This window comes from Onychomys torridus, chromosome 12, assembly GCF_903995425.1.
Source record: "Onychomys torridus chromosome 12, mOncTor1.1, whole genome shotgun sequence".
Lineage (NCBI taxonomy): Eukaryota > Metazoa > Chordata > Mammalia > Rodentia > Cricetidae > Onychomys > Onychomys torridus.
The window spans coordinates 23,577,913-23,591,708 of NC_050454.1; the positions used below are offsets into that span (position 1 = coordinate 23,577,913).

Here is a 13,796-nt window from a genome sequence, read left to right on the forward strand (position 1 = left end):
ATTGTAGATGAGGCCCATCATGGTCAATGACCCTGAAACAGCTCCTGGCTCCAACTCCGTTCTCTCTTTCCTTCATCCACACAGTTGCAATATTTTTAATGGAAAAATAAATGCTTGCACATGATAAAACATTCATAAGGTGTAATGAGATACACACAGACTTCTATCTATGTCAGTCTGCCTCCCACCCCAGACTGCCAGGCCGTGTGTGAATGTGTGTGTGTGTGTGTGTGTGTGTGTGTGTGTGTGTGTGTGTGTGAAAGAGAGAGAGGGAGAGGGAGAGAGAGAGAGAAAGGGAGGGAGAGAGAGAGAGAGAGAGAGAGAGAGAGAGAGAGAGAGAGAGAGACTATATCTACTCTTGACTCTGTTATTTTCAAAACTAGCTCATTTATGGAAGTCAGGCTCCCAGTAGCAAGAGGGCAGAGAAAGGGAGAGACTGTGCACAGGGACAAATGAGGAACACTCAGCTCATCAAGGCCAGCAGTGAGCTAAATCTTGGGAAAGTACATCCTCTGGCCCTTCTTACTAACAGAACACATGCTGAGACTCCTCCTCACCACAGGTGGCACTGAGATCTGGGCCAGCCAGTGACAGCAGGCGAGCTGACTTCCATAATGGCAGGGCTGATCACGACTCCATGGCTCCCTAGAGACAGAGAAGGCCCACCAGCTGCCACCCCACGCCTGCCCCCAAACTCATTGTCCCCAGAAGAGAAGAAGATGTTGGCTTGGTGATCACCTACTCAGGGCCGTCTGTGCTGTTTGTGAGGGATGCTGATGCAAAGTCTGGTGAGATGGCATCAATTTCATCCCATCTCTAACAGAATGAGAGATTCTGGGAGCAGCCTGGAAGGATTCTGGGCTATGCTGTCACTGAAATGCCTCCCTGGGTGCTGGACACACTCTCTCTATTCATTTTAGTCCTTAATTTTCTCTCTTCCCTTCTGCACAAATATTGGTCTCTTGTGAGTCTTTCTCCAAACTTTTGTTTCAATTCATACTTCCTGTATTAGGTCCAAAAACCCCAGAAGAGGTAAACAATAATGATATAACGAATAAAAAAATAAATAAATGATAATAATCATAGCAATCATTCATCCTCATTATTTCTCATTGCTGTTATGCTAGAAATATTGTTATCCTTTTGTGGATAGTGAACCTAAAGCTGAGTACCTCAGGTGGCAATGCCAAGAGGAAACAGCTGATAAGCAGCAGGTCCATGGCTCACACCCAGGGCTGTCTGTCCTCAACCCATCTCGGGAGCCCAAGAAGCAGAACGAGAGCACAGAGTGGCCGCTGTCCTCTCCGCCACCTCACAACTCAGGCCACATCTCCCGAGGTCAGATTTGGGGCTGAGCTGCTGCTCTTCTGGGAAGCCTGGAGCAGGTGTGCCAACAGCTGTTGCTGATACTGTGAGATGAGGCACAAGAGTGCCCTGTCCCGGGAGTAGAAAAAGAGGGGGGACATTGAAATTACAGAAGGAAGATAGGTTTGGGGTCAGATGGTTAGAGAAAAGTATCTTCCAAGCGGTGCTGCCTTGGACCACTTAGTCAACCTTTCTGAACTCAGCCTGGGTATCTAAGGATAGAAACAGTAATGTCCCCTCCCGTTATGATTGGGTAAGATCATGTATATAAAGCCTTTGGCCTGGCAGATGTTAGCTCACTTCCCTTCTCCATTTCAAAACAAAGTCTCCGGCCTCGTGCTGAGTACTGGATGACTCTCCACATCGTCTAGTGAAGAAGGCAAAACCACAGGGCTTTCCAAAGAGAGGTTAAAGTGGTGCTCTGGGCCATACATTTTTAAACGTTTCCTTATTTTTATCTTCATGTATATGTGTGAGTGAGCATGTATGTATGTGCATAGTGTGTGTCTGGCACCCACAGAAGCCAGAAAAAAAAAGTGTTGGGTCCCCTGGAACTGAAGTTACGGGTGGTTGTGAGCTGCCATGTGGGTGCTGGAAGATGAACATGAGTTCTCTGCAAAAGCAGCAAATGCTCCTGACTACCAATCCATCTCCACAGCTCAGGGGATAAGGACCCTTTTGAATTCACAGTCTCCTACTCTCTTTCCATCCTATCCAGTGCTGGGATTCCCTGACTGCTGTTTTCTAGACCATCACCACCCCCCACCACCCCCACCCCCCACCACCCCACCCCCCACCCCCCCCCACCCCCCGGACTCAGAAGAAGCCTTCTCCTTTTATTACATTCAGCCATCTCTTCTTGCCTCCACACCAGCAGGCCCTTTCCTAGGTGTGCCATCCTCCCAGAAGCCTCTGCCCTCCTGTTCTGTGGTCCTCCTTAGCCTCCCAGGCTACATCGCTCTGGGTTACAATTGACCATTTGCATGGAAGAGATCATCTGTCTAGCTAGACCGTTGGCTCCTTCAAGGGCAGACACGGTGTCTCGCTCATCTTCACAGCCTCCATTCAGATCAGTGTCTGGAATGTAATCATTGGGAAGTTTGCTTCTGCAGCCAACTGCAAGAGGTACAAAGATGAATTAGCTTTCTTCCTTCGAAGCACTGACAACATGGGTGCCTGAAAGCCTGCGTTCCTACCCACACCCCCACATCATGTCATGTGAACTCATGCTCAGCGCTCCACGCCGAGGGCGAATGCTAGGATAATTGTGTTGCCTTCTTCTCCCTGTCTCTCACCCACAGGGGACCCCAACATCTGCTCCATTTCCAACCCTGACTTTGTCATCTACTCTTCAGTGGTGTCCTTCTACGTTCCCTTCGGGGTGACTGTCCTGGTCTATGCCAGGATCTACATGGTGCTGAGACAAAGGAGACGGAAACGCATCCTCACTCGCCAGAACAGCCAGTGCATCAGCATCCGACCTGGATTCCCGCAGCAGGTACTAGAGGAAGACACAGCAGCCCCCAGCCTCCAGTCACATGGCCATTGGGGCAGGTGGTACCACTATCGGCACTCAGGAGGCAGATTTCCCAGCTGATGTTGTCTGTGCTTTAAGAGCAGGAAATCCAATGTTGAGAGTGTACTGGGTCTCCCTAGATACTTGATATCACCTTATTTGATAAGCTGATAGCATACTTTCCACTTCTCTTCAGAGCCTTCCACCACCAGCAGCTCAGACATCCCACAAGGTTTGATTTTATTGAACTGGGATGGGGGCAGGGTAGTATTCCACTGTACTGTACCATGCACTGCTTTCCCAGTGCCTTTTTTCTTTTTTTTTCTTTTTTTTTTTTTTGTCTCCTCAAACCATCCTTCCAAGAGTCATCCACTGACCCCTGCCTTCCTGATCTGTCCCTGTGTCGAGGCAGTGACCAGCTGGTGGGTCTTCCTAGGCTCTACAAAGGATGTTTGGAGCCTCAGCACTGATCTTTCGGTTCCTTGAGCTTTAGATTTTGCTCACATTACTGCCTGGCATATGGTGGCTTCCCTGGCATGAACACCAATCACTTCCAACCAACTAGCGTAGGACCATTATATCAAACAGCCACTGTGTTCGTGGAGCTTGGAATCTGGGCATGAAAATAAACCTCACCTCCACTCTAAAAGCAATGAAACACTCAAAACTGTCCAGGATGTTTGCCACATGTGAAGTTAAAGAATGAGGTATCCAAATATAAAATGCAACAGAGGTTAAGAGGATGACCAATATGTTCAGGACAGGGCTTCCTGGAGAGAGAGAAAGAACTGAGTTTAGTCTTAAAGACAGAACCAGTTTGGGGGTCTAGACCAATCTCTGGTGACCTGTGATCAGACTCTCAAAGTCCTAGGACTTGCATAGAAAAAAGAGAATGGTCCCCATGAAATGGGGTACCGTGACCTAAGGCTTAAGATATGAACATAGTGCCTTCCAAGTACTGCCATGCTACATAATTGCATATGACATGGTTCAGTTTTATAGAGATTATCCCACAACTTATTGTTTCTCCTTCAAATACACCAGCCTTCCTGTCTGCGGCTGCATCCCATTCGGCAGTTTTCAATAAGGGCCAGGTTTCTGTCAGATGCCACGGGACAAATGGTAAGTAGGCCGTGTCGTGGATCAAGGGGAAAGAATGAGAGATCTTTTTCCCAAGATGTTGTTTTGTCTTGATTTCATTCCTATGGCAACATGGAATTCCTCACTGATCCCACACATGTATTTGTAATATAAGCCAAGATCCCAGAGTCTGCGTGATTGAAGTCTCAGAATGGGTTTCATCCAATGACATTCAGAAATTATGGGACCAGTAGGATAGATTTCAATGACTACAGTCAATGACTTTCAGATGTGGTGTGAGGATGCCATGTAGAGCTATCTGCAGTAGGGGAATAGGATGTCAATGAAATGGACACATAGGAAGAGCCAGAGAAAGAAAGTTTCAAGTGTCCTGTTTGTTACTGTGTACAAAAAGATGTCATGACAATTTCATGGTCCCCCTAAGTTTGCCTTTCCAATTCAAGCCAGCCCTTGGCATGCCTTGCTGGCATAGTGCAGAAAAGAGCCTAAAGATGTCAAATACAAGATCAGGGTTCCACTTCCTGAACTCACATTAGAAATTAAACTTCAAAAACAAATAATGACGAAGAGTTGAGTCTTGTCCAGTCTCTCTATAATTCATTAACAACTCTATCCACGGGCCTGATGTCGCAGTTAGAGACTCTGGCTGTGAATGAGAACAGATAGCTAAGCCGTGTAAAACCAACATGACAGATCTGTGGTCTGAGGAGATGCCAAGGCTGAAAGAGAAGTGTTGACTTCACAGGAAGGATTGGAGAGCCACAGGGCCACATTGCCAGGAGGGTGGAGAGTCAGGTTCTGTCCTACCATCTGGGAATTGAAGTCTCTCTGCCAGCCAGCCAGCTATGGAGGAATTGGTGTTGCCTGCGCCATCTATGGCGATAGGGCTAAGGATTTACAGAGCAAACTGGAAAACACTGTCACCAGCTTGGAGTCTTGGAAGAGTTGCTTTCTTCCTGTAAGACAGACTATTCACATTGGTGACATGGAAGCTGGGTGTTCTTCAGTTCTGTAGACACTCCCAAGAACTGACCCCCAACCCCAACTAAATTCCAACAAGTAACCTTCAGAAGGAACACACTAGAAGTTAAATATTGTGATTTTCAGATCATAAATATTGTCTTGATTATAGTTTAGCTTAACATAATATAGTTATAATAATTAGGAAGTTAATTAGGAAATCACATCAAAACAAAAACCAACAGTTCTGAAATCTCCAACCCAAAGATTTATATGTGAATCTCCCCTTGTCTGGGTGTGGCTCGGGTACCAAAGCTGCTAGTTTACCTGGAGAGACAGGAGAGAGGAAGGTAAAGAAGGCATAGCTGGCCTTTATGACTTTGGGAGTAGGAACTGCAGAATCCTACTTCCTACTCAAGATTGACACAAGTGTCTAATCTTTTGAATTTAGAAAGTTCAAATGTCAAACATATACATTGGTCCCCTTCCCCAGGCAAAAATACCAGGAAAAAAATCACATTCTATTTTTCCTAGTTATTTTTCTGTCTTACAATTGAAGTTAGAGACAGTTAGAACTTCCCGAAGGATAATACCTACTAAGTAGGAAAGTTATGATGCAAATCTTAGTTTTTTTTCTTTTTCCCCCTCTTTTAAATATTGATATTTAAAATTTCAAAAATAAAAGTGTGGTACATACCTATAACTCAGGTATTTGGGAGGTGGAGGCACGAGAATTATAAACTTCATGGCAAATTTAAGGGCAGCCTGGGCTATATAACACCCAATCTTAAAACACAGCAAAATTAAATATAACTTTTTTTTAAATGAAAAGACAAAACAAATCCAGAGTCACCATCAGCTAGCTTCAGCAGTTATCAATTTGTGACCAATCTTATTTCATCTATGCTCCAACCTACACACACACACACACACACACACACACACACACACACACACACACACACACACACAAACAAACAAACACTTAAGAGTCAAATCCCTGGGCTGGAAAGATGGCTCAGTGGTTAAGAGAATCAGCTGCTCTTCCAGAGGACCCTGGTTCAATTCCCACATGGCAGTTCACAACTGTCTGTAACTCCAGTTCCAAGGGATCTGACGTTCTTACACAGAGTATGTACCGGCAAAACACCAGTGCACACATTAAATCACTCAATAAATAAATTTTTTAAAAAAAAATCAAATCCCAAGTATCTAAGGCCCATACCTTTACATTTCATAAGTGCGTGTTACTGTAATTTGTTTAAGAACTAGAAGCATGGGCTGGAGAGATGGCTCAGAAGTTAAGAAAGAGCACTGGCTGCTCTTCCAGAGGTCCTTAGTTCAATTCCCAGCAACCACAAGGAGGCTCACAACCATCAATAGTGAGCTCTGGTGCCCTCTTCTGACACACAGGCATACTGCACACATAATAAACAAACAAATAAATCTTTAAAAAAAAAAAAAAGAACTTGAAGCATTTCTCTTGTAGAGTTTCCCACATTCCAGATTTTGCCGACTACATCCCAGTGATGGCATTTAATATGTTAATTGTTGTAACCAGGTCTTTCTAACTCAGAAAGGCCAGACTACAATGCCAGGGTGCCTTCCTCATGGTTTGCTGTGAAGATGCTATGTTCTATGGTTAGCTGCTTTTCAGTTGCAAAGTCAGAAGCTGATTTCATTTCTATAATTTCCCATGGTCCCACCGTGCCCCCGTAGGTTGTACTCAAGATGGGTTTCCTCCTCCTCTTTTCATTATCTTTCCGATTCAGGAGCACATAGAAGACAAACAATATCCCCAGAAATACCAGGACCCTCTCTTGTCACACCTGCAGCCCCTCTCTCCTGGCCAGACTCCTGGGGAGCTGAAGCGTTACTACAGCATCTGCCAAGACACAGCCCTAAGGGACCCAGGCTTCCAAGAAGGAGGAGGAGGAATGTGTGGGGCGGAGAGGACTCGGAACTCCTTGAGCCCCACCATGGCGCCCAAGCTCAGCTTAGAGGTTCGAAAACTCAGCAACGGCAGGTTATCCACATCCCTGAAGCTCGGGCCCTTGCAGCCCAGGGGAGTGCCACTTCGAGAGAAGAAGGCCACCCAGATGGTGGTCATTGTGCTTGGTAAGTCTGAGAATTTGCTAATTTGGCTTGGGTTAGATGGTTTTAGTTGAAGCTGGTGCTAGATGCCATGGTGGAGGCTATCATAAGCGCATTTAAAGAATATTGGAAATTCAATTATAAAATCTCTAAAATACAACTAAGAAGGTTTTTAGATGAATATTAGCTCTTAGGAAAACTCGAAAGACCTAAATGAAATTCATAAAACCACTTAATTTGGGTTATCATATAGAATGATAATGTATAAATCTAGTGATATGAATCAATGAAAGTGTCTGGCGCACACTAGGTCTTTAATATATGTTTACCTATTTTAAAATATTAGTGAGAAAATAAGAAGGCAAAACTCTACTGTCATATGATATGATGATACCTAAATCATTTTAAATTAAAAAAAAAAGAACAAAATAAACTCATCAAGATGTCAAAAGTGATTATCTTTGAGCAGTGGGTGGCTCTTCATATCTTTCTGTGTTCCTGTATGTATCAAGTTTTCTACTATGTATATGGCCAATTTTCAATTTTATAGTAAAAAACCTGAATTATAACATCTAATTAATTAAAGTTTGGTAAATCACAGATGCCACATAGCATTAACGAAAGAAAAGGCAAATCAATGAGTGGATGCCAAGCTAAGCAAACAGAAAGGAAATGCCATGTGAAACTCCCAGCCTGAGGCCCAGTGTAGTGATGACGCATGCATTGTTTTCATCAATAAGGAAAGTGGTGAGCGAACTCCTTACCCACATTCTCTCTTTCCTTGCATCCCAGGAGCCTTCATTGTCTGCTGGCTGCCCTTCTTCCTGACTCACGTTCTTAATTCGCACTGTCAGGCATGCCATGTGTCCCCAGAGCTCTACAGAGCCACAACATGGCTAGGCTATGTGAACAGCGCCCTTAACCCTGTGATCTACACCACCTTCAATGTGGAGTTCCGAAAAGCCTTCCTCAAGATCCTATCATGCTGAAGGAAGAGAAGAGGCCACACTCCCTTTACTGGCTTCAAGATGCCAGGCAGTTTTGATCCCTGCACACCAGGGTCTGCTTTGGATGCCTACACTGTGTTCTGGCATATGTGGTATGGAGATTCGTGAAGCAGGACAACCCTGGTTAGGAATAACCAACTGTTTGTTCCACAGTAGGATGGTCTACCTCCCCAGCTTACATCTGACTTCATTCCGCCAGTCTTCACATTGCTAAGTGCTAGGTAACAGCTCAGAGAGACGTTGATAAAAAGTGTATGGGACACACACAGAGAATTGTCACTGGAGACACGATGCATTGGAGTGAAGGAAAAATGAACAGGTCTCAGCAGCCTCACCCTGCCAGGGGTCCTTGAAATCACAGCCAGGAAGCTGTCTTGTAGACAGGCAGCTCCTCTTCTTTCAGACCTGTAATTAACTGTCAGCACAGAACCTTGAGCATCCATGGGGGCCATTTGCTTGTTTTCTCTCACTCTATCCTAAAACATGAAAGGCCAATGTTTATACCTTTCTGTGGAATGGAATCGGTTGCATTTGGTGAGGGTCTGCTCACCCCGGAGCAGACACTGTCCCACATTGGGACTTGGGTTTTATTTCTACCCTTACATGTTAGCTCTGGCTGGGGGATGCCGGGGAGGTCCTTTACTTTATTCCCTGACTTTCTCAAGTCAATTCTAGTGTTTTGATTACTAGAACCATTCGAGACAAGACAGTTAAGTGAAGAAGGTAAGGCAGTTTCCTCTGCAGTGTCATGGCTGACTTCATGGTTGAGAATGTGCCTTCCAGATGCTATCCATCCTTAGAGGGTTTTCTAGCCAGGAACTTTCATCTACGTAACAGAGGCCCTAGACTTTCAGGCCTTGATATCCACCGAGTGCTCAGAAAGTGCTAGTTACCTCCCAGGTTCTGAATAGATAGCAATGACCGAGGGGTAGCTGTCCTCAAAGACTTACAAAGGGCCTCAGAACTGAGAGTATTGGGGGATGGCCGCTCCAAGTCATCACATGATAATCCTCACAAAACCCTGGTCCAATCCTAAACAGCACTCTAACAACTGTGCTCAGAGCATAACAAAACCTGGGTGTGGTGACTCAAGAAAAAAACCACCAGAAATAATCTGTAACTGTCATTCCAAATTGCATTTCAAAGGAGCTAGAACACGCACACCATTTACCTTCTCACCTACAGAAGCTAGTTTCTTTTTATTGATTTCAGAATCAAGATCAAATTTATGGATAATTTATGAAATGCTGTCATCCTGGACTTCAATCAATTTATCTTTAAGAGCATTAGTATATAGCATGACAGCTAGTGGCTAGCATGCTGTTCAAACTCTAAAGAGTCCAAGAACTTCACAAAGAATCCAGGTCTAACCCACCCGATTCTTATTCATCTGACCCTAATGAATTAGCTGTTTGATAGTCCTGAATGCTTTGGTTCCAACACTTACAAGTGTTATTATCTATAATAATTGGTATTGTAACAGTGTGGAAACCCAAATCCTCTCTGCTCACTGCCTCTTCTGTTTAGTGCCATAAAATATAACAGGCTTGCCAGGCAGTGGTGGCGCATGCCTTTAGTCCCAGCGCTTGGAAGGCAGAGACAGATGGATCTCTGTGAGTTCAAAGCTAGCCTGGTCTACAGAGTGAGATCCAGGACAGGCACCAAAACAACACAGAGAAACCTTGTCTTCAATATATATATTTGTTACAAGCAAAATTGAGTCCTGGACACTGAAATCCGCAAAAGTAAATATGATTTCTAGGCTTCCCCATTCAAAATAAATAAAAACAGATGATCCTGTGCGGTAAAATATTATCGAATTCTATGTAAAAACAATCAGAATCTAGAGGCAGAAATATAAGCATTGGTATCAATACCTTTGTGAGGAAGCACATGACAGCAGATAATTTTTCATTTCATTTCATTTTATTTTATGCATATGAGAGTTTTGCCTGCATGTATGTATATGCACCACATGCATGCCTGATGTCTGCAGAGGTCAGAGAGGTCTTTGGATCACCTGGTACTGGAGCTGCCATGTTGGAACCAGGAACTGCACCCAGGTCTTCTGGAAGAGGGGCGAGTGCTCTTAATCACCGAGCCATCCCTCCGGTCCCTTTGTATCTTTTCTTGGTATCAAGTAACCAACCTTTGTAACAACCTTGGTAAGATGACTTTATTTTATAGATGAAGACAGTGAGACGGGGGAAGCTAAACATTTCCCTGCAGGCCAAACACTGCCAGTCAGTGCCAAGGGCTTGAATGTACATGCACCTGATCCCCATGCTGGCACATGGCTTCCTTCCAAAGAGGAGAGGTGGCAGAGATCCTAAGATGAACTTAACCCTACCCCACCAACCATCTACTATATCCAAATAACTTTCCTACATTTTGTCTCCCAAGTGGACATAGAGCATTTACCCAACTATCTAAACTTCCTGGAATCCAGTCTAAGATATTGGTCTCATTCTCCTGCCATGTTCAAATCTTAAGCAGTAACATAGGAAATCCACAGTCTCTAGAGAGTGGTTGGTTCTACATTCTCCTTCACTTACATAAAAGAGAACCAAGGCTTGGTACTGTGCACACCCCCATGGTTAATGAGAGCCAGTTGTACTGAATCCTAGCTGTTGTTCATTCCACTTTGCTACATTCCCCAAGGACTTGTAAAAACTTTTAGTTCAGCATAGATACAATGTAAAGTTACATCTACCGTTAAACTGTAAAGCTATTGGCTCCACAGTAACAATTAGTCAGTACAACATCTACTTCCCAGATATTTTTTTTTTTGGGGGGGGGAGTCTGGTCCAAGAAGAACTTTCAAAAGAAATCCCAAATATGCCTCTAAAGTTCTCACTGCATCCTCTTCATCCTAAAACCCTCCTGTCGCCCCTTTCTCCCTCCCCAGTTCCCACCAGGAGCCAGCACATTTGATTAAAGGGCTCATTGTTTTCATTGCCAACATGACCACAAGTCTCAAAGAAACGTTGGACTGAATAAATCAGGGTGTAGTTCTTGGGGAAACCTCTTTCAGAACCCAAAGAAATATCAAATTTTCCCTCACTGTTTGAGTAAACTGCAAATAACACAGAAATTTTAATATATTCCAATCAATATTCAACTCGGCCACAAGCAAACATTTCCCTCTTCCTTCATTACTTGTTTTCTTAAATCAACCACTTATTCAATAAATGCAAGTTTATCAACTTCTTATGTGTCAGGCACTGTGCTGGGCACTGAGAAGCACTGTCCAGGAAGATGTGGTCCTTCCCCCACCCTCCTGAAGAAGCCTATGTCAAGTAAGGAGGTAATCTATGTACATAATGCTTACCTGCTTGTTGTCTATTTGAAAACTACAGGAATCTAGGTGTTTAGTAGCTACAAATTCAATTTTGAGATGACTTTCTGGACAAATACTATCAGAGTTGAGATGATTTTTAAAATGTAGAAAAGGTGTTTCAGAAAGAGTAGTCCCCCAAAATGCTAAAATCAGAACAAGCAAAGACCATGGAAGCAAGCACAAATAATTACATCTGACTATATTAATGACATTGAAGGGACAGGATGTTTCCATCCATTATTTCTCAAGATGTCTTGTAGCTCTGAATCAGGTGGCAGCCAAGCCAAGAGTACCACATAATACATCTAGAATCTGGACCTGAGACCCCCATGTGTGCTACACATACTGTGGAGTGTCCACCACGAATTTATGTACCTATTCTTTCTGTGATACCCTGGGTTTCAACAAATACAGGCTTTAATCTGAATTCTTTTATCCTCACTCTGAAGACGACAGAATGCCTAGTTGAATGGATTTGATATCAGAAATGGTTACCATTAGGCAACTCAGAGACTTCGGATCAGAAACCAAGGGAGGTCAGTCAAAGAGATTTGTTTTCTGTGAATGCTTGGGTCAGAAACACACAGGGAGGCAGAGAGGTTAAGAGTGCCATTTACAAATGGTTATTTGCTGGAGATCCTGGCTCCTAGGTCTGTGCTCTTCATTTGGTATCTGCTGACATTAGATGACTGGGAAGGCTTAATTCGAATCAATACACAGAGAGCAGAGAAGAGACGACAGGCAATTAACCTGATTCCTCCATTCTGCCTAATTGTCTACTCATCAGCTGAGGAAGCAAGTGAGTTGCCATGACTACCTCCTGACACAAAGACTCAGTGCAGGTGATGCCATTGTCAGCTCATCTCTGTGGCACATGTTAGCAGAGGCAGAAGCTGAGAGTCCAGGCCAAGCACACGACCTGGGACCACTCCCTTCCTCAACCCTCACCTCAATTAATCATCTATCTCCACATTTGTGCAATGAGTTTCTGCTTTGTGTAGAATCCGGTCTCTGGGAGAAGAAGCTGCAGACTTCCAAGGATGTCCAGACCCTCAGGTGGAAGCAGGGATGACTCCATGTTGTCTCTGACCCTCTTTATAGGAAACACGGTGTTCAGACATGAGTCAAGGGCTGAAGTTCTAGTTAGCATGGACAAGTGGCTGTAGGCAAGGGATTTAACCTCTCTAAGCTTCAGTTTACTCATGAGAAAAAAACGGAGACCTAAAATCCTAGTCTTTTTTATGAGACCATTTGAAGATTAGACAAAATTACCAGCTACTGGTTCTCTTTGTCTGCTCCTGTTGCTATAGCAAAAGGCTGCAGATTGGATCATTTACAAGTGATAGAAATTTATTTTCCCACAGTTCTTAAGGTTGAAATATCTAAGATCAAGTCACCAGCAAATTTGTTGCCTAGGAGAGCTCAATATCTGTGTCTAAATAGTGTCTCCTTGTGTCATCCACTAATAGGACAGATGCTGTGTCCTTACACTGCAAAGGTGTGGGAGGAGAAAGGCCACTCTGGTTCCCTCTGGCCTTTTCGTGATATATGAATTCCATTTCTAGGGGCAGAACCCTCATGGCCTAGTTACCTTTTGAAGACCTTACTACTACTGTACTAGTAGTGACATCTCAGCATAGATTTTGCAGGAGACACAAATGGTCCAATGTAGCAGAAAGGCTTACTCAACTATAAAGCCCTAACAAATGCAAAAAAGGTCACTATCATCCTTAGTTTTGTTATTACTGTTTACTCCTCACCTGTCACGCCTACCTGACTCGTCTCCTATCCAGATCCTCTTCCTCAAGTTATTTGGCATAATCTTTCCAACTTCACCTGACCACCACCACAGAAGCTGCAGACTTCCAAGGATGTCCAGACCCTCAGGTGGAAGCAGGGATGACTCCATGTTGTCTCTGACCCTCTTTATAGGAAACACGGTGTTCAGACATGAGTCAAGGGCTGAAGTTCTAGTTAGCATGGACAAGTGGCTGTAGGCAAGGGATTTAACCTCTCTAAGCTTCAGTTTACTCATGAGAAAAAAACGGAGACCTAAAAAAGCTGATTTTTTTCTTGTCTTTTATTCCCTTAACAGACCCAGGATACCTGGCTGTCTGCTATACTGCTGGACAAATGTGTAGCACCTAACAGGGCCCTTTTCCTGCTCAGACAGCCACCTGATCATTAGGTTGTGACCTAACACCCAAGTTGATGATGTCAGAAACTTACTTGCTAACGTCTGCTTTGTGCCCTTCCCTGCCCCACTCCCAATTCCTCTCCTAATCATCAGATGAGGAGCAGACACATCTATTCCTCAAAACTACCTGGCTTTGTCCCTCACGGTGCCCAATTCTGTCAACTCATTTTCTCACTCCAACCCTTGTGGCCTGGCAGACGTGCTCTGGTTAGGGAA

At 44.1% G+C, this 13,796-nt stretch overlaps 1 protein-coding gene across 3 annotated transcripts in view; it reads left to right on the forward strand.

Moving 5' to 3' along the window:
- Drd3 (dopamine receptor D3) overlaps window positions 1-8,561 on the forward strand; it is a 55,659-nt gene extending 47,098 nt beyond the window's left edge. Inside the window, exons 4-7 of one of the 3 annotated variants that reach the window (XM_036203890.1) lie at window positions 2,667-2,863; window positions 3,926-4,003; window positions 6,715-7,060; window positions 7,829-8,561. In XM_036203890.1, coding sequence (XP_036059783.1) covers window positions 2,667-2,863; window positions 3,926-4,003; window positions 6,715-7,060; window positions 7,829-8,025 — 818 coding nt within the window. In that variant the 3' untranslated portion in view covers window positions 8,026-8,561. The remainder of the gene's footprint in view (window positions 1-2,666; window positions 2,864-3,925; window positions 4,004-6,714; window positions 7,061-7,828) is intronic. The other 2 variants (XM_036203892.1, XM_036203891.1) reach the window with 2 other exon arrangements.
- Window positions 8,562-13,796: the final 5,235 nt, after the last annotated feature.